This window comes from Corvus hawaiiensis, chromosome 1, assembly GCF_020740725.1.
Source record: "Corvus hawaiiensis isolate bCorHaw1 chromosome 1, bCorHaw1.pri.cur, whole genome shotgun sequence".
Lineage (NCBI taxonomy): Eukaryota > Metazoa > Chordata > Aves > Passeriformes > Corvidae > Corvus > Corvus hawaiiensis.
In genome coordinates this window covers 95,831,738-95,856,224 of record NC_063213.1, presented here as the reverse complement: position 1 = coordinate 95,856,224, position 24,487 = coordinate 95,831,738, and the positions used below count along the sequence as shown (strand labels likewise).

Here is a 24,487-nt window from a genome sequence, read left to right as displayed (position 1 = left end):
AGCGGCGGCGATGCGGGGATCGGGGGATGCCAGAGGCTGTCCAGGAGTGCCTGTTCCCCCCTCTTTCCCGGGTCGCCCCAGGGACACGGTCCCCATCAGGCACCCTAGGACCAGGCTCCTTATTGGGGCATGCACCAGGACAATTCTGCTCAGCCCAGGGGGGCTGGTGCAGGTGGGCTCTGTGTCCCACCTCTTCTCCCAGCTCACAGCCCGGGGAGTCTGGGCACACGGGCCCCCATGGGTGGTGATGACTGCTGAGGGGACACTGGGGGTCCCTGAGCAGCAGCTCTGCAGGGTTCATGCTATGGGTCTTGCACAGCCAGCGGCTTCTGCCCCTTGGGAAGGACAGGGAGAGGTTTTGGGCCCTTCACACAAAGTCATGACCGTGGAGGGCTGGGGTCCCTGTGAGGGTCAGGGTACATTTTTCTGGCCAGCCCTGCTCTGCCACCCCAGGCCTGGTCCCCCCATCATCACCCACATCACAAACCCTGCACCTGCAGTACCAGTGCTGGGACCTGCCAGGTCCCTGAACAGGGAAAGGGTTTTTCCATCCCACTCCAGTCTTTCCATTCACCACCCCTGGCTCAAAGCATGGGCTGGCATGAGCCTGGTCCCCTCCATGCCCCACTCAGGATGCCCCACACTCCCTGGCTGGGACCCTCTTGTCCCCACAACCACACTGATGCAGAAGCAGCACAGTAGCAGGAAAACTGAATAAATCATGGTGCTGAATTATGGAGGAGCTGGCAGGCACGTAGCACAAGCCACGTGGGTATGATGCTGGTAATGCCAGCATACTCCATCCTCATCACCTGCCCCAATGCCCTTCCTTGTTAGCACCCAAATAATCCGTGAATGGGTGCAGCTGAAGCTGCCTCTCACCATCCCACACCTTTGCCTCCTTGACCCCTACCTATTGAGATCCTGACCCCAACCACATCCTGCTGTAACCACCAGCCCCCTCCGGAGTGGGGACTGGAGCAGGTGCCCTCAGTCCCAGCCTCTCCCTCCTCCTGGTACTGGTGCTTCCCCTGGTGAAGTCTGGGACACAGCCAGCACCACCAGCTGGGCACCCACCCTCCAGGGACCCCAAGGACTCAAGCATGCATCTCAGCATGGACAGGCAGGAGCTGCTTCTTCATAATCCCCTGCCCCAGGATTTGCTCCTCTGGGCAGGTTCCCTATGCCTGCACAAGCAGATTACAGGGGGCTATTTCTGACGGCAGCTTAAAGGTTTTGGTAAAGGAATGACGCCATGGGCCCCCTCTGCAGCAGCACATGCCAGGGGCACTGGAGGCCTAGGTATCTGTGACCTGCAGGAGTCTGGGACTGAGAACCACTGGCCCCATGGAGCAGGGATAGGGTGCTGGGCTCCTGTGGTGGTGTGTGCTCCCTACCCTATGGCACAGAGACAGGGTTTGGGGCTCAATCCCTTGTACTGTCACTGCAGGGGGCAGTGCTAATGGTGGGGGGCACACCTCACCACCTGCTGAGCAGAGAGGGGAGCAGCCAGAAGGGGAAGGCTGCAAGCACAGGCAGGGCATGCTGAGAATTCACCCCCAGCCCAGCCTGGCGTGAGCAGGTGGGTGGAGGCCTCAGCCCCATCTGTCTCCCACTGCCCCACATCCGTCCCCCAGCCCTCTGCTCTGATCCTGTCCCCGTCACACGCATGGCAGAGGCAGAAACAAAGCAGAAATAATCCGTCTGTGCCCCCCGCTGAACCCCAGCCTCACGCCAGGAATGGGCCACGTCACAGTGCCATGGGCATTGCCCCTGCCTGGCCATGGGGGCTGCAGGGGTCTTCCCCTGGGATCCCCACAGCTCTGGGGGCTTTGCTGGCAGCCGGGGCCCCGAGCCCCGCTCCAGGCTGTCATGTCTGAGGGAGCAGCAGCCCTGGGATTCCCTGGCTTTCACCTTCTGCCAACCCAACCAGTGTCCCACCCCTGTGAGCCAGAGCACAGTGCAGAGGAGCAGGGACATGCAGGGGGTCCCGAGAAATGATGGGGGCTCTCTCCCAGCATCTGGCTCGGCTCAGCAGAAGCTGCTCCCAGAATTAGCCCGGGATGTTCTGGGTGAGGAAATCCAGCCCGTCAATCTCATTAGCAGCGATTAGCTCCCAGGCTGTCCTCGCCGTCATGACCCTGCGCAGACGCTGGGCCTGTGCCCACCACCCTCACCAACCCCGCCGCCCTCGCAGCCCACGGGCACTCACGGAAGTACTGCAGGGTCTCCTCTATCTGCTGGGGGGTGAGGGGGGCTATGGGCTGTGGGGGGCCGGGGGGGACTTGCAACCAGTCGCTGTGGTCGTAGCCGAAGACGGTGTCAGCCCGCAGCGTGTAGCGGGGCAGCTGCTCGCCCAGCAGGCTGATGATCTCCACCTCGGGGACATCCTCGCTGCACAGCTCTAGGGACAGAGGGACACGGTGTCAGCCCGGGGTGAGGGGCATATAGGGGGAGTGAGCTGCACGGGGGGTTGTGGCAGGTGGGCACATCCTGCACCCCCCAGCCCACTCTGTCCCCTCCGGATTTGGGACTGGTGCCACCAGCTGGGTCTGTCCCCAGAGCCACTCGTGTGGAGACTGGGGGGTCCCCCGCAGGGTGGCACTCAGGGACCCTTGCCCCAGCTCTGCCCTGCTCCCCCCTCATCGCCGCGCTGTCTGCGGGCAGGGTCCTGCTGCCATCTCCTGGCCACGCTCTGCCCGGCCGAGCGGCGCTGGGGACAGCGGGCGTGGGATGCAGCGTGGGGTGAAGGATGCCGGGACAGTGGTTCATCTCCGGCCACAGAATGGGGACAGGATGAAGGAACAGCCCAAAGCAGACCCAGCTCCTCACCCCGCTCGCCCCGGTTCCCCCAGGCGACCCACTGGCACCCCCGGCTCTACCCACCGGTGATGGTCGCAGCATCACGGTGTGTGCCCGTGTCTGACCCGTGGGACACCGGGTTGGTGTGGGGACACGCAGCGACAGGTGAGTCCGGGCTGGGCTGGAGGTGGCAGGCGGGTGGGCTCTGGCTGGGGAGGGTCTCTCGTGGGACCGGGGTGTCCAGTTTGGCTGGCGTTACGTGGGGGCCTGGCTGCCATGGGGAGAGGCACCGTCCGCCCTGGCTCCCTGGAGCTGCGCTGGCGGGCAGCAGAGTCCCTTCTCCGGCTCTGCCTGGGGGGAAGGAGCTGTTGGGGTGATGCTCTAGGGATCAGGGACACATCCTGAACCCCCATATCCCCCAGCATCCTGCCATAGGACAAACACCTTCCTGGGAGGCAACATCTGCCAGCCCGGGGGCCGGACGGCATCTCCAGGGCTCAGGTGCCCCTGCTCCCTGCCGTTGGGACAGGGGAGCTGTGGGAACAGACTCCAGCTCAGTTCCGCCCCTGGATATGGGGCAGGTTTAGCAGAGGCAAGGGGTCAGCGTACCTGCTCTGCGGTGGCTGCTACGTGACGCGGGGGGCTCAGCACCAAAGCAGCGCCAGTGCCGGACAGGACAGGACCCTGCCCCGCCACGGGGATTCCTGCTGGGTCGCTGCCTGTGGAGCGAACAGGAAAGGAGCTGTCGAGCTTCCCGGCAATGGGCAGACACGGGAGTGGTGCCAGCGAGAGCCCTGGGGAGCTCCACCTCGAAGAGCAAAGTCCACCTGTGAACCTCCACCCTGTCTGCACCAGGATGCAGAGCGGGGACCTGCCGTGCAGTGCAGGGCAGGGCTGGGCAGCATCTGCGGCTGCCCCAATCCAACCATAAACACATCATGAGACGGGCCATAAATCCAGCATATCCCTGCTCTCCTGCCACCTCCAGTGGCACTGGCTCGGGCTGCAGCCACTGCTGGCACTGCTGCTCCTCTGCCCTGTGGGGCAGGAACCTCTGCACAAGCCCCCTGCCCCATCTCTACCCCTGCTCCCACCTCTACCACCTCCCCGTGGGGGCTGTGGCACCAGCAGCCCCTCGTTCCTGGCTGCAGGCTCATGCCAGGGCATTGCTGCCCTCTCTCCTGGCACAGTAATGTGTCGCTGCCACATGCACAGCACCCAGACCAGGCCACCCTGCACCCCCCCGGCACACAGGGACGGCGTGAGGCAACATGCAGCTCCCAAAGCACACCCACAGCCTTCCCCAGTCCTCTGCCCCATGGCACTGGGTCCAATCCTGCACCGCGATGCCAGGAGAACAGCTCCCCAGCCCCAAGCCCTCAGACCCTCTTCTCCCCAGAGAGGGACAGGGACCCACCGTGTGTAGGTGCCGCGCTGCCGCTGGCTCCGGGGAGGGAGCCCGGCCGGTGAGTCAGCTCAGCCGGGAGTGCCAGAGCCCTGCGTCTGCTTTTGGCCCAGCTCCTGCACGTACATTCACTCTCCCCGGGGGAACCTTGTTCAGACACGTGCGAGCAGCTCCCATCGCCCGCTGCTCCCATCGCCCCCCGCTCCCATTGACCCCGAACCCCACTGTCCCCCCTCCACCAGCGTTCGGCTGCCGATGACCCGGGGACCTGCCCCACGGGAGCTGGGCGAGAGCAGGACGGTGCTCCCGGCACCGATGGGACAGGGGCCAGGAGGAGCAAGGTCCCGGCTCAGTCTGCCCCGGGTTACCTGTGCAGACTCGCGCCTGCTGCTCCCTGCCCTGCCCTGTGCCGTCCTGCAGCTCCTGCCCGGGCACCTCCCGCGGAGCGGCTGAGCGCCGTGAGAAGGGGAGAGACGAGGCAAATTCTCCGGGGGCTGCGGCAGCCGCCCTCTGTGACACCCCCAGGGGACGGGTGGGGACCGGCTGGGCACGGCCCGGGGCTCGCCCGAGGGAGCTGCCCGGAGATTTGGGGTACCCGAAGGCAGCCTGGGGGAACGCGGGACACCATGAGAGCCGGAGGCAGAGCGCACCCGGTGACAGCGGGCACCGGGTGCGCCCCGGAGGTGGGGCGGGACACCGCGGGAGCCGAGGGCTCGGTGCGCCCGGGAGTGCGGGAGATGCCGGGTTTTTCCCAGGGCGGGGAATCCCCACACACGCTGGGCGCTGCTCCTGGCGTGGCCGTGGCTGCGGAGCCCTCGGATATCGCTCCCGGGCCCTGCCGATAACGAGAGCCGCTCCCCGGCAGGGGCGGAGCGCGGCCGAGGATGCCGGGACCCGCAGTCCGTCCCACCGCTCCCGGAGCCCACCCGGGGATGCCGCTCCCTGGGGACCCCGCAAGCAGCTCCGGTTGCTCTGGTCCCGGTGTGCTCTGGCTCCGCTTCCCCCAACAATCCCGGACGTGTCCGCTGGCAGCTCTGCCGCAGTGGGACTGGGGATACCGGGACGTGCATTCCTGCCCCAACGTGCACGGGGGCCACAACCCTGCCCACGGCTCCAGGATGGCTGCAGGACCCGACCCCTCCTAGGGCAGATGTTCTGGGGCATCTCCAAACCCGCTGGCACTTTGGGGACAGCCAGAGCTGACAGCAGGAACACCCCTGTGACCCGCAGCAGGGCTGACTGCGAGCCACGAGGTGGGGCCCAGGCCCCCATTCCCGGCGCACAGGGCTGGAGCCAAGGCCTGTCACTGATTGTCTCCTGCTCTGGCAGCAGCCACAGCAGGCCCAGGGCTGTCTGGCCCCCAGCCTCATCCCACGAGCCACCCCAGACCCATTGCCCTTGGGAAGTGCTCTGGGTTCTGCTGGGACTGCCCGGAAAGCAGCTGTTGTTTTGCTCATCGCTGGTGCTGGCACGGGCTGCGGCAGGAAGCAGATCCACTTCCCCAAGCACTGGGGTTGGCTGCGGCCATGGCGCTGAGCTCAGGCAGGATGTTCCCCCCAGTCCCACTTCCCAGACCAGCTCCTGCTGCTTTGTCCCCGCTCGCTCCTGTCCCAAGCACAGCACATGAACCTCGGTGTCCTGCCATGCTCTGTGGCAGCCCGGGCCCATGGCCAGGCAAAGCAGGTGCCAAGCATGGGAATGAGCCCACCAAGAGCCCTCTACCCCACGGAGGGACTCACCATGGGCCCACAGAGGGCGATGGCTTCGCCTTCCCCTGGCTGCCCCGAGGGACCGTCCCCAGCCGACAGAAGAACAGGCTCAGGGCAGCACGGGGCTGCAGGGGTTATTTTATTCTTTGCTTTGGTCTATACAAAAACAACTTACAGAAATAATAAAATCTTCCATTCCTGACCCACACTCCAGTAACTGTCCATCCCTTTCCAGCTGGAGTGTTAAACCACCATCAGATCTAAAGCCTCTTTAAAAAATGCGTTAGATAAGGGAGGAGGGGATGGAAACACACCACTCACCAAAGAGAAGGGAAACGGGTTAAAATGTGCAACAAAGATCGGTACAAGGACACAGTTCCTAATGCTGGAGTCACTCCTCTATGGGGACTGGCAGGACAGGGACACGAAGTCAGCTCCCAGTGGCTGATGGGAAAGAATTAAACCTCAGACACCCCGAAGGTCCTGGGACACGGACCCTTTGCTTTCAGCAAACTCTGGGTTGGCCTGATTCAGTTGGAGTTTGCAGGAAGCAAAGGGTTTTTTTCATGTCAGATTCCTCTCCTAGAACACTAACACGCAGAACAAATCGTGGGGAAGTTAGAAAGCACAAACTTAAAGACGGCAAAAGCCGCTGGCACCATATTAAAAATAAAAAAGAAATATATATTCATAGAAAAGACTATTTTGCCAAAGAAAGATCACTAACGGTGCAGGGTTTGTGTTTTAAAGCTTCAGAAACAGTATCTTGGATGCTGGATGCAGCAGTAGGTGCTCGAAGCAGTCCCAGGAGGAAGGACCTTCTCCACAGACCCACAGCGAAGAAAACAAATCGAAAAATAAAACCTCTTGTGGGAATGGAAAAGTTTTGTCTTCTCAGGCACTTCTGTCTCCCAAGTCCTTCTCGCGAATGCTCAGCTCTGGGGCCACCCTCTTCTGCATGGAGAGAACACCTGCAGTGGCAGAGAACTCCTGTCATCCACCGAGGGGCGATTTGGGAGGAGACCAGAGCCTGAGACCCCCTGAGCCCACAGCTGATGGGGACATTGACCCACGGCAGCGCCAGGGACCCCGTGGTGGCATCAGGGACCCTCCAGCATGCCAGGTGCCATCAGCCAGCCCTGCCTCCCCCAGCCACTCATCCCGCCGCAGGGCTGAGCCCCTGTCCCAGGTGCGCTGGCAGGTACCTGGTGCGGGGCTGCGGGCAGGTTAGGCGAGCATGTGGTCAGCGAAGGGCGCTCGGACGCCGTCGCTGTAGGCATCCATGGGGTAGTCCCCATCCATGTCCATGTGCATGTCGATGGGGTCCAGGGGGATGTCACCCGAGTACATGGGGCGGTAACCAGGGTCCAACTCTGCAGGGAAGGGATGTGGCAACCTCAGCTCCCACCGGCCAAAGACTTCTCCAGATCTCAGCCACCTCCTCGCCCCCACCCCACCGCCCGGGGCAGCATGTGACAAGTGGTGCTGCAAAAGGGACCCCCCACTCCCTAGCCCAAGGGCACCAGCTGTGTGTGTGTGCTCCCTGGGAGCTGAGCATCCCACCGTGTACCCCCCATCCCCAGCAGACTGGGCTGGCACTTGACTGGCAGCCACCTGAAAGAGGTTCTAAAACCAGCCTGCCTTGGTGACATGAGGCAACTGCCCCCCCAAAACCCAGCCCACGGGGAGCCTGCAAGCCATACTCACCATCTGAGTAGGGCTCGTTGATGGGGATCATGCTCTGAGCCTATGGAAGAAGGTGGCACAATTGAAGGGATTCACGCTCACGATGCTCAGGGGCCATGTGGTGGCAAGCCCTGTCCCAGTGGGTGCCATGACCCAGGAGCTGAGGCCACAGCCCACCCACCTCCCGCCTCCCACTGTTTGACTGTCACTACTGCCTGAGCTCTGGCTGGAGGTGCTGGCAGCAGCTTTTGGAAGCAGAACGGGGCCATCCCCTGAGGCCCTGGCTTCCCCAGAGAAAAGATCTTGCTGGGATGCTCACCGCTTCCCAGGCTGCTGGGTCATGCTTGAAGAGGGAGTTGGTGAGCTCCACGGAGACACGCTTCCTGTAGTCAGGATTCTTGTCCTCCGAGATGCGGAAGAGCACAGCGGCCGCATAGGTGGCTGTAGGGATTGGCAGCAGCCTCAGCTCCTGCTGCCAATCCCTACAGCCCAGAGTCCCAGAAACCCCAGCTGGGATGGTGCCAGGAGAGCCCCTGGCACAGCCCCTGGCATAGCAGCACTCACCTGTGCCCTCATTCCGCGAGTGCAGCAGCTCCATCAGAGGAGCCGAGGCCCCCTCGGCATCGATGGCATCTGCTGCCTCCTTGTCCTGGGCCAGCTCGCACAGCACGCCGGCTGCCACGCGCTGGATGTTCTCCACCGGCGAGTACAGGAGCTGTCAGGAGAGATCAGCGGCCATGTGAAGCAGCCAGCAAGGAGCCCTTGTGCTCTGGGCACGTTCTGATCCATGGGGCCATCAGCCCAGGGCTGCAGCTCCCTGTGCAGGCTGGGCAGGAGGTGGCCCGGTGCAGCCCCCATGTCCCCACAGGCCTGACCTGCACGAAGAGAGGGATGGTGTTGAGGCGGAAGATCTCCATGCGGTTCATGGGGTCCCGGGCCAGGATGTGCAGTGCCCCTGTGCAACCCTCCACGATCTCTTCCATCTTCACTCCATCCTGCCAGGGAACAAGAGCTCAGCCAGGGCCCCCACATGCCGGGGCACAGCCACCTGAAGTGTGGGCACAGGGTACCCCCGGGGACAGGCTGGGTTTTGGGGTGCCAGGCTGTGCTGGGAGCAGGGCAGGGGGGTGGGGACTCACCGTGTAAGGCTGTTGTGTGCCGGCAGCCACGTGTCGCTGGGCGTCCTGGTGAGCCTTGACCAGCAGCTGGACCAGGCGGGGGATGACAGCGGCCTCCTGCAGCGGGGCATGGTTGGCCGGACACAGGGCCAGGTTGCGGATCAGGCCTATGGTAGCCTGGAGGAGAGGAGGAGGGAGGAGAGATTTGTCTCAGCTGTGGATCAGAACAGCATGTGTTCCCCAAGACACCCACTGGCTGGACCCCTCCCCATCTGTCCCACCCCATCCCCTCTGTGGTGCAGGCTGACTCAGCTGCGCCCAGCACTGGATCCATCCCCTCCACAGGCTGAGCATTGATTCCAACGAGCACTGGGCACGAGCCACTTCCATCATCAGCCGCTGTCAGGGACATGACCCAACAGGAGCAGCCACCATCATTCCATGCACGGCACCAGCTGCTGACCCCCCTCAGCAGCCCATCCCACCACGGAACAGCAGCCGGGTGCTCGCTCCAGCCCAGGCACCGGCCTCATCCTGCCCCCAACCTCCCTCTGGCCCCTTACCTTAACCAGCGGCCACTGGTTGGGCTGGTTGAGGAGCTTGACAATGGCAGGGATGCCGTAGTTGAGCCGCACCGAGTTCTGCGCCATCTCGGCCTCGGGGTGCCGGCTGGTGAGGTGCCGCAGGGCGCAGACGGCCGGCTCGGTGATGTCCTCCTTGTCACCTGCCCGCAGAATGGTGTGGATCAGGGCCTCCACCCCGTTTGACTGTGTCACCAGTGTCTTGTTCTTGCTGTTGTTGCAGGTCAGGTTGGAGAGGGTGCCAGTGGCACAGGTCAGCACATTCACATCATCAGAGCTCAGCTGGTTCACCAGGATCTTGAGAACGCCATCCAGGCCCTCCTGCAGGAATGGGGACGGGAGGTGAGAGCAGCACACACAGCCAGACCCAAGCTGCAGCCCCGCATCTGGCCCCACGTGCCCCCAGCAGACAGCAATGGGCGGTGTTCCTGACTCCCACACAGCTCCTTTTCCATCCCCCCACGGCTCCTTTTCCATCTCCCACAGCTGGAGCTGCTCCTTCACGGTGAGCCCCAGCCACTCTGACATGTGCAGTTTCACTCAGAGTTTAATGTCTCCAGCAGCTTTTCCCTGCTGGAATCACACTTCCCATGCCCCCGCCAGCACTCCCCACACGGTGACAGAGTGACCCCAGTCCTGGCCATGCTGGCTAGCAGCCAACAGAGGGACAGGAAGGAGTTAAAGCGCCACGACCACGTCCTCCTTCAACCCTTCAGTCATCAGAGCCAGGGATGGTTCTATGACAGCCAAAATAGTTTCCAGGCTGCATCAGAGCTAATCCACATGGAGCGGCCCCAGCAGATGGGAAAACTCATCAGGAGGCAGCAAAGGGCTGGAAGAGCAGACCCAGAGCAGGGCTGGGGTCACCTCTGCACTGGCTGCAGGGCACAACAGTCTTGGCAGCTGCTCTGCTGGCAGCTCCCACAGAAGCCGGGCAGGCGGCCAGCCCAGGCCAGGCTGACAGGGCTCCCGAGCCAGAGCAAACTCCGGTGACACCCACTGAGTGACCGCGGTGGCCTCGGCCCCACACTGGGGACACGCAGGAGTGCTGGCAGCCAGCTGGCATTGGCAGGGCCACGGGCAGTGAGCAGCCCACCGTGAGGCAGGGCAAGCCCTGCTGCAGGGTAACTTGGGCACAGCGGGGCATCCCCTCACCCCGCCAGGCACACGTGCTGCTGCAGCTCATGGAACGGGGAACACACAGCTTTGGACTCAGCCTGGCATGAGCAGCCCAGCACCCGGCACGGCCACGGCTCCGAAATGCGGCGCTGAAGCACAGCCAGGGGTCCCGCAGACTCACCTGTTTGGTTGCCACGTCAGAAAGGTTCCGCAGGGTCCACAGGCAGTTCTGGACCAGCCTGGGGCTGGAGCTGGTCAGGTGCTTGCCCAATGCCTGCATGCCACCTGCAGGGAAGGGGACAGCCCTGTGAGCACCCTCAGCCATACCAGAAGGAGGACGAGTGAGCGGCAGCAGGGCTGCATGGGCTGGGCATTGGCCAATGCTCCTGTACATGGAGCAGTCTCATGGCTTGGCAGAAGCCAAACGTGGTGTGTGAAGAGCTCTCGGACAGCCAGGATGGATCCTGCCCACACACAGTGCCAGGAACATGCCTCAGTAGCCTTCACAGCAGGAATCCAGGCCAGCACAGGTGGCTTCACCCGGCTGTGCCAGACATCTGCCCATCCCCCAGACACACGGCAGGATACATCCTCAGCCGCATCACCCTGACACCACCATCCATCCTCCTGCAGCTCTGCCCCAGCCTCTCTTACCAGCTTCAACGATGGCAGGTTTGTTGCTGGGACACACCGACAGCACCTTGAGCACGCGGCTCGTGGTCCAGAGCAGCTTCTCATAGTTGTAGCTGCGCATGATCTGCACCAGGGCCTGGGGTCCTCCGTTGGCCAAAATAATCAGCTGCAAGACAGAATCCCAGAACAGTTTGGGTTGGAAGGGACCTTAAAGACTACCAAGTTCCACCCTCCACCACAGACAGCAACACATTCCACTAGATGAGGTTCCTCCAAGCCCCGTCCAACCTGACCTTTAACGCTTCCAGGGATGGGGCACTGAGAATGGAGGGTTGGGGTGTGGCAGCCCTGGGCTGCTGGGACTCCCTCTCCGGATTCCCCAGCTCATGCCAGGACACAAGCCAGGCAGGAGCTCCACCCCCTTGGCATGCAGGAATGCTCCGGTCACCTCGCCAGGGACACACGAGATAGTGGGGTCTCCACCGCTGCCTCCTGCACATCTGTGAGGTGCAAAGCTGGGCAACCACCCCCCTGCTGCCCTCCCCATGCCGCAGTCAGTCTGGGATCCCCATCCCACCTTGCTCTCCTGGTTCCCGTAGGCCAGCAGCTGGAGGCAGTCAGTGGTGATAGCCAGGAACTTGGGGTTGTTCTTGTTCAGCAGGGGAACCATCTTCTGCAGCCCGTCGGCCAAACGCACGGCCATCTTGGCCCCCTCCTGGTACAGCAGCAGGTTGTGCAGGGTGGTGATGGCGTAGAAGAGAACCGACTCGACGGGCGAGCTGCGGGCCAGCAGCACAAACCACATCAGTGCAGGAGCTACACCAAACTCACCAGGCTGCAGTAGAGCTCCCAGGGCTGCCCCCGAGCCCAGCATCCACCAACACCCTTCAGCAAGGCCCCATGCAAGCCCACCGTGCTGCATGGCCCCAGGGAAGGGACACGTCAGAGCCTGAGCCCCATCTCTGTGGTCAGGGCAGGGGGGGATGTAGCTGCTCCCCTCCTCCTGCCCCCATGCAGGCTCCTTACGCAGCAAACCCTAGGGGTTTTCACAGGCTCACAGTCTCCCACTCCCTTGTTTTGGTGAGCAGGAGGACCCATGCTGAGGGCAGCATGAGCCCTCCCTTCCTCTGCTCCCAGCCCAGGAGGGGCTGCCAGGCTCTGCCATCCCCCCTGGAGTCCCCACCACCACTGTGTACCTCAGCATCCTGACGAGGGCCGGGATGCCACCAGACTTAAAGATGGAGAGCAGGCCCTCGCGGTGGTGCGAGAGGTTGTGCAGGATGCTGGTGGTGCAGCGGGCGGTGTCCAGGTCGCTGGTGCTCTGCATGGTGCGGACCACGGCCGCCACGATCTGCGGCGACTGCATCAGCGCGCGGCGCGACGCCTCCTTCTTGGAGAGCTGGTTGACGATCATGGCTGCCTTGCTGACAACCACCTGGAGGGAGAGGAGCCAGTGTGTGGGAAGAGGTCCCACAGCAAGGACAGGCTGCAAGGTGACATGGGTGGGCAGAGGTGGGCTCAGTCCTGGTGCAGGGTGGAGGCAACCAGGAGTTTGGCCAAGAGGAAGGAGATAGACATGGCCACAGAGCCTGACAGGGATGGGAGCCCCTCTGTGCAGCAGCTGAAAGCCCAGAGACACCTACAGCAAACGTAGTTCCTTACCGGGTCCTCATCGTTGAGCAGCTTGGTGAGCTCCGGGATGGCACGTGTGGCCAGCTCAGCATCATCCTGGTAGTTGATGAGGTGCACAATGGCTGACTTCAGCATCTGGGAGGGCTCTGCCAGGCGCTGCACATTGGTCTGCTGCCCCTCCAGCTGGGTGGTGATGAGAAGCGAGCGGTCCTCCACTGTCTCGGGGTACATGGCAGCCCGGACACGCTGGGCACGGGTCATGGCCAGCTGAGCTTCCATGTCCGCTGCAGGGGTGGACAGGGAGGCAGCGTTAGGCTCTCTCCAAGCAGCGCTCCCAGCCCTGCTTCCCAATCCCAACTAGATGAGCAAGAGCTTAGCGCAGTAACACCGGCCACGTCAGCAGTCCCAGCACGCTCTGCACAGAGCTGGAGCTTCAAAGCGTAAACAGATACGGCAGCACAGAGATAAGACAACACTCAATTAGGCAGCATGATGAGGCAGTTGTCACACAAGGCCCATTAATTAAAAAATTAAGGATATTTGCAACTTGGGACCAGCTGGCACTGGAAAAAAGGAGAACACTGAGGCCTTCCCCATCGAGGACGCTGAGGTGTGATACTGCAGTAGCCACCCATGGTCCCCACCTCTGCAGCAAAGGGACTGCACAGGGTCCTGTGGGGGACTCTGATCCCCGCGGGAGCTGGCAAATAAACCTTCCAGGGCCTATCGCTGACAGGGAACTGCACAGGCAAGCAGAACAAACCAGCCCCCTTTGAGGGGATAAAGCTGAGGGAAGCATCTCCTTTGCTGCAGGCTGCGGCTCCGTGTCGTCCTTGCCTCAGCGGGAGAAGCCGTGGCAGTGGCGCGGTGTTACGGCACACACTGGCAGCTCTGTCAGCCACACTGGGACAGGCTTCCCAGCAGGCAGACAGGCAGTAGAGCAGGTGGCAGATCTGTGGGCCGGGATCAGCTGTTCCCATCTCAAGCCAACCCGCTGGCGCGCTCGGATGTGTGCGCAGCTCAGCGCCAGCGCAGGCTGGCTGCACCACCCCCGCACGAGAGCCTCTCGGCGCTGGGAAGGAGGACAGGAGGGAGCGTATTTTAGGCAGCAACAACTCCCAGGGTGTGGAAGCCAGCGTGGAAGAGTGCCCAGAAGCAGCATGGCTACGGGGGAGGAAGAGGAAGGCAGGAGCTGAGCAGCTGAGCCCGTGGATGTGCTGGGCCCCACAGCCCCTTACCTTGTGCTTGGCTCTGGCCCTGGTTCCCTCCTTGGCAGTAACTCGTGGTGGTCGTCTTCTTGATGGTGTACTGCTTCCCATACACCTCGTCATCGTCCCCGAGGCACTTGCTGCTGACAGAGGGCACCTGTGTATTGACGCCGGAGTGGATTCCGGAGTCGTAGGTGTAGGTCTGCTGCCACTCCGTCACCTTGATCGGCTGCTCCATCATGTTCATCACCTCCATGGCTGCTCTGCGGGGTGGACAGGGGAGAGTTTACATCTCCAGGAGAGCCCAGGTTACCACAGGACCCTCTTGCCCCTCTCCTGCCCCTGAGTGGCACGGCAGCCCCCAGTGCAGCAGCTGGCCCCTGTGCAGCCCACGAGCAGATGGAGCCGATCCCTATCTGCCCTCCTCCCCCACAGATGAAAGGCGGCACCGGGATGACGAACCCAAAGCTCAGCACTTTGTTGCTCGTGTTCAGACATGAACCGTGGCTGCATCTCACAGCGCTGTGTCTCACAACACCGTGTCTCACCACTGCCACGGCCAAGGTGTGGGCAGGCTCTGCCTGGCACAGTGGGACACCACAAGCTCCAGGGTCCCCTGGCTGCCCATGAGCTTTTTTAAGACCCCTTTCCAGAGACAGGACCTGCAAAGAGCCGGAGACACGCCAGGAGCTTCAAGCTCCATATGGCTGGAGCTCCAAGCATAAAATGAACTTTTTTAGAAGCTTTCTGGGACACTCCTAAAGCACCTAAAATAAGCAGGCAAAGCCACTGGCTCAGCTATCCCATGGGTGCTCAGCACCACAGGCGCCCACGGTGTGGTCTGGGGCTGGGCACTCCCCACTCAGCACTGGGACAGGGCAGCCCGGCACATCCCAACACTCAGGACAAACCAGCCAAGGTTGCTTCGAGCAGGGCTGGGCTTTCCTTGTCTTTAATTTGGGGATACAAGGGGAGGGAGGATGGCTCACGGATTAATGCCTGAGCTCACTCAGGGCTGTGAGTCACCAGCCCTGCATCCAGGCCTCTGGCACGGCCTGGGGGGATGGAGGCAGGCAGGGAGGGAGGGTCAGAGGCAGGCAGGGAGGGAGGGATGGAGACAGCACCCGCCCAGCCCTCCGCTGACCCATCACCCAGGCACCCGCCAGAATTCCGATCCCTTCCCGGCCGCGCAGGAGTGGAATGAGTCAGAGTTTCAGAGGCGATAAGCAGCGAAGGGAGCAGCTGCCGCCCGGCATACCTGGGCGCAGCAGCACCCACTTCCAAACAGCCTAATTACCACCTGCACCGGCCCCGATTCCTGCGCCGGGCTGGACCGGGGCGGCCGTGCGCCCCTGGCTCCGCTCCAGCCGCGGGCACAGCACGGAACCCGCAGGGACCAGCCGGGCTGGGGCGGCAGCCTCGGGCCCCAGCACCCTCCTGGGGGAGCGAGGAGACGGAGCTGAGCCCCCCGCCAGGCCGGCGGCTGAGTCAGGGCGTCGGGTGGTGGCCGAGGACGCGGCTCCGTGGGGCGTCCCGGCGGGGCACGGCGCGCACGGGCTTGGCACGGCTCGTCCCACCGCTGCCGGCTGTTCCCAAGGAGCGGCTGAGCCCTCGGCAGCTGCACAGGCCGGCGCTCGCAGGGAGGAATCCCAAGCCCTCATTCGCGGGGGCAGCGGCCAGATGGGAATCAGGAGCCCCGCCACGCTCGTCCCCCCCGGCTGGGTGCATCCTGCAACCCCCCGCGTCCAGCCCCAGCCGCCTTCCCGGAGCCGCGGCAGGGCGCTGCTCCTGCCAATCCGATATTTTTTGAGCTGTCAAGCAGCACTGGCAGACTCAGAGCAGCTATAATGGGCTGTGCATAATGCACGGTGGTCAGGCGATGGAGGGACCCGCTAATGGAGGGCGGTGGAGGCAGGGCCTTCCCGCGGCGGGTGGGAGCTGAGACAGGATCAGTGGGGCAGGACAGCGTGTGACACATGGTGCCAGGGGCGAGAGGAGAGGCAACTCTGCTCCCCACCCCGCGTCGCAGCAGGGATGGGCCGGGAGAGCCCCAGTGCCGAGCTGGGAGTGCCGCGGTGCTGCACACCCGCACTTGTGTGCTGCTGCATTGGTATTTGGGAGGGCAAGTCCTTCAGCTGGCTCATCCCGGCCATGGTTGGCAGAGTCTCCAAATTGTGTCGGGAAGCTCAAAGAGAAGCAATAGTCATGCCTTATGAAGTGTGGAAGCGGTAGGCAGGAGAGGGCTCTATGGCACTGACAGGGCACGTCACCACGGTGCAGGAGCTGGGTGAGCCGGCACCCATCCCACATGCAGAGCCCCAGCAACAGGGCCCCAACACTCCAGGCAAACACTGGAAAGCTGACCTGGACAAGGTGGGCAGGAGGAGAGAAAAGATCACACGACCAGAGCCAGGGCAGGGACCCCGGGCAGCAGCAAGACAGATCTGGCAGGGGCTGATGCTGCTGCACCACTGCTCAGCAGTGACATCCACTCCAAAATTTACAGGCATCAGACAGGCACTTAATTTTCCAAACCTCCAGCAGCTGGGCTCAGACACCATACAGAGCCTTGCATTATGCATGAGCCACCCCTTCCGTCTGCACCGCGGCACCCAGGGACATCAAAAGCCAGCACAGCTCCTCGAGCTCAGACATGAGCTCTGGTGATCGGCCCCAGACAAGCTCCAAGCAGGAGAGCGGGACCAGGAGCCACGGGCACTTCACTAAACACAGCATTTGTCCTTCCCCTGAGCATCCCCCTAACAGCATTTGCTCATCACCACAGGGACCAGAGAGGCCAACAGCACCCGAGCTGACAGGGCCAGCGGAGCAAATGTCAGACACTCCTATGGTGAGCAGTGACATTTTCTGAACCCTGTGACAAGCGTGCCCTGCTCATCACCCAGTGAGGGGCAGACACTGACACAAGCTTCTCCCCCATCCTCCACAGCCTGGCTCTGTCCTCAGGTGTCCTCTCTCCTCCTCAGCAGACTCAGTGACAGCGGCACCAGCATGATGGTTATACCTGGCTTCACCTTATCAGGACCCATTCCCTGGCAATGCTTTTAGGGAAGTGCTGTAGCTGGGCAGGACCCTCATGCAGGAGGGAGAAGCAAGGAGTTATTTCAGGCACACATGAAAATACCCACACTGGAGGGTCAGCCATGAAGCAGGGGGCATGTCTGGGTGGGCTCCAGCCCTCCCACATCAGGCCTGTGGGCAGGACAATTGCTGCTGAGCCCAGCCCTTATCTTCCCCCCCCCCAGGCTGGCAAAGCAGGAAGGGGAGAACAGTGAGGGCAGAACAGTGCCACCAGACCTCACCTGAGCCCCACTCCACACAAACCTGGACCCCAGGGAAACATGACTCGCTCCTGGGAACAGTGAGAAAATCCCCCAGGAAACAGTGGGGCAGATGTGGGGGACCCCTCAGAGGGGACAACAGGTTTGGGGAGAATCTCCAGCCTGCTCCCACCCTATCTTAGGGAAGGGGCCAAGATACCTGGGGGGCTTCAGCCATGGGATGCAGGACAGGCAGGGGCTTCAATCATTCAAGCAGGGCACTGCCAGGAAAAGGTTAATCCCTCTCCCACCACTTCCCGCAGCCAGGAAGGCAGAGGAAGCTCCCGCGGCTGTCGGGCACCGGCCAGCGGCTCATCCGCCCCCAGAGCCATTTGATCTGCGTCCAAGCAGCACCGGCCCCCCGGGACACCGTCTGCAGAGGAAGTCTCTGGCAAACATGCAGCCCCAGGCCTGCCTAGCCCTTCTCACCAGCTGCTGTGAAGCCTTCAGCCTCACCAGGCAGGACACAGCCGGCAGACAGGGCTGAGCTGCCCAGAACAGCAGCAGGAAAGCCACGAGCACTGCTTCATGCAGAAATATCTACTGCCCAGGGGCTTCTCAGGGAGCAGCAGTCCCTGGGGTGAGCAGCTGTGATCCCCAGTGTGGGGTCACTCCAAAGGGAGCAGGTGGGGGGCACAGGGCACCCTCACAAGCCCCAGGCAGGGGCTGTGCAGGACCAGGCACTGGGTCCCAGGGTCAGTGGGTGTGAGGGGCAACCTGAGCTCATCACGTGCAAGCGTGGGTGCCAGCAGGGGGCTGCTGGAGCCCCCCCAGAGCCCCATCCTCACTCACACCCTCCAGGAGCAAAGTGCAACACTACTGGGGGGGCCCCTCATGCAGCCGCAGCATGTGAGGGGCTGAGCTCGGTGGTGGGAGCGTGCGAGTGGCTGCAATTACAGTCACTGAGGTTTTTAAGGAAAGGGAAGAGGCAGTTAAGGCAATTCAATAAATGCAGCACAAGAAAAGACTCTATTTTAGAAGCACTTACGCTACCACACAAGCCATCTCCGGTCTCCCCTTCCTGGAGCAGCCGGGGATTAGCAACTGCCCGCTCAGACAGCCCTGGCCTCGGCAGCCACAGCAGAGTCTTCCCACAGACAAGGGCACGCAGAGCCTGATGCACTCTGAAGAGATGCACCTTGAAGTCCCCCAACACCCACAACCCCTGGCCAAAGCTGCTCTGAAGCGACACCAAAGGCTGATGAAGCTGGGGCAGCCGCTAACGAAGCCCCTGCAGACGCTGTACAAAAGCTTCAGTGGTTTTGAAGAGGATCCTCAGGAACACACAGCAGGAGCAGACAGAGAAAGGAGCTTGTCAAGACCTCACCCGCATCAATGGGAAGCGTTCGAGTCAGATCCCGGCACCAGGAGCCCTTTCAATGGGGCTTTACAAGGAAGATGAGTGGAAGAATTCAAAGGAGAACGAGAGCAGCTTGAAGTTTAATGAGGAGGAGACAGCAGTGGGGGATCAGCCTCTCGTTAGAGCAGGCAAAACCACTGGCCTGGCCTTGCACACAAAGGAGCCCATGGCCTTTGTGCATGGATGTTCCCAGGTCCAGAATGTCTCCTCGCTGCCCCATCAGCTCTGACAACTCCAGGGCACTTCACAAGGGCAGTGGGGTGCGGGAGCTTCAGACCCAGGCTCCTTCACTGGAGGGGGCTCTAAAACCTTTTTTATATTTCATCTACCATGGTGTTGTTACATCTGAGCTGCTGAATGTCCCATGCAAAGTCCCAGCTCCTGTTACTGGGGGTGCTGCACACCCTGACCAGGCTCTGGCAGCAGAGCAGCCCCAGAAGGCGGCAACTCTGCCACGACCTGCTGCGCTCAGCTGATGCTCTCCATCAACCCAGAGCATGTCCCCAAAATGCCTCGCCCGCACCTGAATTAACAGCTCCTGACAGCTCCAGCACACGCCAGGCCCAGGCTGTGATGTTTTGGCACGTCACATCACAAAACGACACAGTATTATCCATCAAGTGCTCTCCCACTGCAAGCGCACGCACAGCACTGGGCATGACACCCACCCCCCGCTCCTGTGCAAGGGGCAGCGCACACAGCAGGACCCTCAGCCCAGGGAAGGTTTTCCCAGGGACACTCACCTGCCAAAGACCTATTGTGGGGTCTCTGGCAGCGCATCCCCCTCCCCACATCCCCAGTTGCTGGCACAGACATCTCCAGCTGCAGAGGCACCAGGAGCAGGATGACCCACACGGGTTCATCTCTTCCTCAGTTAGAGTTTGCCGATTTCATTAGAATCGTGTCAGGGAAAGATGGGAATTTGCCACTTGTCCATGGAAAGGCGAACTGGCATGGTGAGATTAATCACAATTACTCCATCTGGATAAAAAAATCAAAATCATTATTTTGTTTCAATGAGCACAAAGAACAAGTTGTTCTTTAAGAACACTATAATTGCAGGCTCTGGACCTTGCAGGCTGTTCCCAGCTCCAGCCACGGCATCCAGGACACAGGGTTTGCCACCTGGCCCTGCCAGAGGAGCCAGGACAGTGGGGAGGGGCACAGAGGTGCTGAGCCCCGGCTTAATTTCTCCATCCGGTTGCATTACAGCTGCAAAGTTCAGACGCTTCACAAGAAATTATCACCAACAGCCGTCAGCACCCGGCCTGTCGGAGCAAGTTAATGATTTGTCACCAGGGCTCTGCCCGCGCGTCACCACGATTACGGCAGGCTCTGCCAGCAGCCAAAGGTCTCTCCCCCCCGCGCGGATGCACACGCGTTTTGTCCAGCCACCCACCCCCAAAAGCCACACGGGACCCCAGCGCATCCACCCCACAGGTTCTGTGCCCCTCGACAGCACCGGGGCAGCCCCCCTGGAGGGCACTGCCACCGCCACCCCCCTCCCAGTCTGATCAGCCAAGCGTGGGATATTGGGAAAACACCGAGCATTCCTCCGCCACCAGCCCCGGGTCTGGGAAGGAGGCCGAGGACTCGCTGGGAACAGACAGCACAGATGTCACGGGCTGCCCGACAAGCCCCGGCAGCCGCGGCACAGGGCTCCTGCCCTGTTTCCAAAGCGATTCCGGAGCCGAGAGTCCAAGGCGTGCCAGGATGCCTCCAGGCCCGCCAGCAGCCGCAGCAGAACCCATCGAGGCTGGTGTATTTAGAAGGGTATTTCAAATCTCTGCTTAAATAGAAACATCTTCACCTCCCCCCCCGAAGCGATCGACGAGCCGGGTGTGGCTGCAAAGCCAGCCCTGTTTAAGCACAGACCTGGTGTTCAGGTCAAGTTTTAAGCCTTTTTGGAGAGGCTGCACCTTCCCACCGCCTTGCCCACCACTTCATCAAATAGTGTCCATGAGCAAAGAGAGGTAAAACCAGCCCTCCCAGAGAAGAGAATGCGATTCAAGGCACCAGCGCAGCCCTGGTGTCCTCCCGAGCTGCCATCCCCAGCTGTTTCCATTCACACAGACCCACTTGGAACACCCCACAGGACTGAGAGTGACCACCTACCCCCAGCTCTGAGTGATGCTGGGTGCCCACACACCCTGTCTAGATGGGGAAGCATCATCTGAATTCCGAGGTAGGCTTTTACTACTGTAATAGATACTACATTTCTTTTTAACTTCTGTTAATTAGAAACCAGTCTAATTTAAACCTTCAAAACCAGCACAAGCGTCGGTACAGATGCTGCAATTAAAGTTCTGCAAGTTCTTTACGCAGAGGCTCTGCTCCCCCAGCCTGCAGAGCGGGGCCAAGGGCAGCTTCGCTCCCAGGCTCTGCCATCTGCGAGCGGCAGCGCGCCCGGCAAAAGCGCCGTCTTAAATCCCGGAGATCTGGAAGTGTGATAAAAAGCCAAATCCCATCAAGCGCTCCCACACCAAACCACAGTCTTGAAGGGAAACCGTCCTCCCGGGAACGAGCTGAGCTGCAGGAGCCGTGCAGCTGTACCGCAGTGCCTGCCCGGCTGCGAGGGCTGAGTAAGGGTTTCAGGTGGGGGAAACAAAGGGGTGAGTTAATGGGATTAGGGCAGCAGCGAATGAGACACTGAAATGCGGCACCGGGACCACAGGGGACATTCCCCAAGGTCCCCGGCTGCAGCCCGGCCACGACTCACCCGCGCTGCCGCGGAGGCTCCAGGCACGCTGCACAAACTACTCGCACACCCAGCCCCAGGAGACCCCTCCCAGCAGCCCGGCTCGTTCCCCCCCCCACCCCCGGGGATGAACGCGCTTCCTGGAGCCGGCAAGGACACGGCACATCGCCCAGACAATAGAATGTAACGCCATTGTCTGAGGGAGGGCCCCGCGCGGCCGCCCCACCTTCCCCAAGCGCCCTGAGCTCTGGGGACCCACGGCTGTCCCTGCTCCCGCACAGCAGCCACGGTGCTAGGAGGGAGCAGCCACCGCGGCCAGGAGCTCTGTGCCTCCCCGTCCTGATGGCCAACTTGTTTAAGCCAAATTAGCAGTAAAATGTGTTTTTCATGACACTTCAAGGAAATCCTCCAAAACAATGAGCGATCACAGGCTTCAGATGTGCAAACACAGTTCCAGTGGGTGCCCTGCACCCTTCCAGCCAGCTCCGACACCGACAAGGACACAGAAATGGACCCCTATAATTTTCCCATCGCCGTTTCCGGCTGGGCCGGACACTCCGAGAGCGGAGCCTGGAGCAGCCCCCGCGGACACTGCACCTGCCCTGGATGCGGCGACAGCCCGGAGCAAACGCCCCCGGCACCGCTCCAGCCCCATCCCCGCGGCAGCTGGCAGCGAGACGCTGCGCCCCCGGCTCCCCATCAGCCGATGGCAGACGGACACCAGACCCGCGAGCGTCGGGGCTGGCACCAGTGCCAAAACCAGCACGACGTGGGCTGGAGCAGGAGGTGAAGCAACCGAGGGGGCTGTGACACGGGGCGTCCCCAGCCCCCACCGCCCTTCTGGTATGGGGAAGCTGAAAGGGAACATCAAACCAGACATGGGACTCACCCAGGCACTCCAACAGCGTTACGGGGAAGCCGGGGGTGCGAGGACTTACAGCCTGGCTGGAGAGGGTGCAGGCTGACGCCTTCACACCCGTGCAGGCACGACGGTGGCGCAGGTCACCCTGTCCCGTCCCCAGCAGCAGGCGTGCCCTCCTGAGCGTTCACGCTCCTCTCCCAGCACACGTCTCCCCTCGTTGCCCGTATGACAGCCCACGTTTGCCTTCTCCGGGCAACTCCCAGCAACATTTCAGCATTATCCTTTCATCTGTGCTGTAAACCTGATTAATTAAGCTAATCACTCAGCGAACGCAATTAGAGCGCTCTCTCCTCTCTAAACATCAGACGAACAGCCAAGTTTCGCCCCCCCCGCCGTTTCCCGGTGCGGATATCCGCTGTCAGGGGCTCAGCTGGGACCCCCCGTCCACAATGTGCCCAGCACCCCTAACCCGCGGGGGGCTGTCTGGGTGATGTCAGGTCACCCGCAACCCCCTCTGCCCTCTCAGCCCCCAGATCCCACATGCCCGGCGGTAGGCGAAGGGTAGCCCCGGCCCCGCGGGTAGGGACGGCGACGCCGAGGCGTTCCGCGGTGGCCTCGAGAACAGCACGCGGTGTCCCCAGGTGTGACTCTGGGCACGGAGCAGCCCAGTTTGCGTAAGAGCCCCACAGCACCGGGCGAGCGCCGTGCCAGGGCCTCGCCCGCCCAGAGGCAGCTCCGGGCGGGGCCGGAGATGGGGACAGAGTCGCCACCTCGCACCGGAGCGCGGAGCCGCGACTCCTAAACTGGCTCCCGCGGCACTGGGAAGGGGTTGGGACAGCCCAGGGCAGCCCGGCCGCCCACGGGAGCCCCGGGGACCCGCCCAACTGGCCCCGCGCGGGACCGGCCGAGCACGGGCAGCCCTGCCCCAGACGGCGGCAGCGGAGCCGAGCCGGGACGCACGGTACTGCGCGGTCCGGACACTCGGGTCCTCCCCGCCCCGGGCGCGGCCGCTCCCCAGCCCCGCACGGCGCAACCCGCACGGCGCCGGTGCACCTCAGCCCGGAACGACCGACGGCCACAGCCCTGGCCCCGTTCCGGCCGCCCCAACTCCGCTCACCGAACCGCTCCCCGCCGCGATCTCCGCCAGCCCGGTCCTCCGGACCCGTCCCCGCTCACCAGAGCGATCCCTGCCCGGTTCCGCTGGCCTATCGCCGCTCACCGTCGCCTCCCCACGCCCGATGCTCGCTGACTCGGCTCCAGTCACCGTCGCTCCCCGTGCCCGGTGCCCCGCCCCGCTCACCGTCGCTCCCCGTGCTCGGTACGCCGCCCCCCCCCCCTCACCGTCCCTCACCGTCCCTCCCCGCCCGACCCCCGGTGCCCCGGCCCCGCTCACCGTCGCTCTCCGCCGCCCGCCCGCTCCTGCCCGAACAAAAGGCGAGCAGCGCCCCGCGCCCCGCCCCGCCCGCCGCAGGCCCCGCCCCCGCGCCGCCCCGCTGCTATTGGCTCCCCCGCACGCCCATCAACCGCTCGGCCCGCCGGGCCCCGCCCCCGCCGGAGGTGTTTATCCTCTCCCCATTGGCGGGGGCGCGGCCGCCCCGCCCCCCTCCCGCAGCTGATTGGACAGCGGGGCGGGGCGCGCGGGGCGCGGCGGCGGGAGAGGAAGGGCGCGGCAACGAGGGGACCACCTGGGTGACGTCAGTGGGCGTGGCCAGGTGGGGCTGGGGCGGGGCCGGGACCCGCCCCTGGGCAGGGCCGGGGGCGCGGGGACCCCCCCGGGCCGTGCGGGGACCCCCGGGCCGTGCGGGGACCCCCGGGGCTGGAGCGCGGGGGCGGCAGGAAGAGGCGTTCGGGAAGGGCTCGGGGCTGCCGGCGCTGCGTCACACCGGTCCCGCCGGACCGGTCCAGCCGGGTGCTGCCGCCGCGTTCCGGGCGAAGCCGCCGTCATCCAGTGGCCGAGTCATCCATTGGATAGGTTCCAGCCCACCTCGGGACCCCCAGGTGTGGGGAGTAGGAGGATTCGACCCCGGGTGAGGATAAGGAGGGAGTATCCTGCACCCCCGCTGCCTGTACGGTCCCCTGCCACGTCTGGCTGTGAGCGCTGCCAGGCGGGGATTCTCAGCTCCGGAGGGAGGTGAGAGACAGAGCTTCCAACGCCCCGGCAAGAAAAAGGGAATTCATCGCTGAGCGCTGAGCGGGAGATCCGGAGCACAGCGAGAGAGCTCCCGGCACAAGGAAATGGGCACACGGCACAGCACGGCAGGACATGGCAGGGCAGGGCACAGCGCAGCTGAGGTGTCAGCCAGAAATCTCATTCATGCTCCCTCTTGGTCAAG

At 62.9% G+C, this 24,487-nt stretch overlaps 1 protein-coding gene and 1 long non-coding RNA gene across 6 annotated transcripts; one reads left to right on the top strand and one right to left on the bottom strand.

Moving 5' to 3' along the window:
• The first annotated feature begins 7 nt into the window (after positions 1-7).
• LOC125332377 lies at positions 8-6,781 on the top strand. Of its 2 annotated transcripts, none has more exons than XR_007206470.1 (2): positions 8-2,216; positions 2,668-6,781. It is a non-coding gene; the product is annotated as an uncharacterized LOC125332377 (long non-coding RNA). The 2 variants fall into 2 exon arrangements; XR_007206469.1 differs by having other exon boundaries at positions 8-2,247.
• Positions 6,038-23,605, bottom strand: LOC125332333 (junction plakoglobin). Of its 4 annotated transcripts, none has more exons than XM_048317102.1 (15): positions 23,548-23,605; positions 13,924-14,156; positions 12,716-12,969; positions 12,250-12,488; positions 11,631-11,832; positions 11,075-11,219; positions 10,602-10,705; positions 9,284-9,622; positions 8,742-8,897; positions 8,478-8,597; positions 8,167-8,317; positions 7,922-8,043; positions 7,624-7,663; positions 7,122-7,289; positions 6,038-6,887 (listed from the first exon to the last, which is right to left on the bottom strand). In XM_048317102.1, the coding sequence occupies exons 2-14, from the start codon at positions 14,147-14,149 to the stop codon at positions 7,144-7,146; spliced, it is 2,244 nt and encodes a 747-aa protein (XP_048173059.1). In that variant the 5' UTR covers positions 14,150-14,156; positions 23,548-23,605; the 3' UTR covers positions 6,038-6,887; positions 7,122-7,143. The 4 variants fall into 4 exon arrangements, with proteins under 4 accessions (XP_048173059.1, XP_048173082.1, XP_048173067.1 ...); XM_048317125.1 differs by lacking the exon at positions 23,548-23,605 and adding an exon at positions 23,374-23,398; XM_048317110.1 differs by lacking the exon at positions 23,548-23,605 and adding an exon at positions 23,331-23,355.
• Positions 23,606-24,487: the final 882 nt, after the last annotated feature.

Coding starts and splice junctions, on each gene's coding strand:
- LOC125332333 (XM_048317102.1), bottom strand. CDS start 14,149: ATGGAGGTGATGAACATGATGGAGCAGCCGATCAAGGTGACGGAGTGG. Junction 8,598..8,741: donor GCACACAACAGCCTTACACG/GTGAGTCCCCAC, acceptor GTTCCCTGGCAG/GATGGAGTGAAGATGGAAGA. Junction 7,290..7,623: donor CAACGAGCCCTACTCAGATG/GTGAGTATGGCT, acceptor CCTTCCCTGCAG/AGTTGGACCCTGGTTACCGC.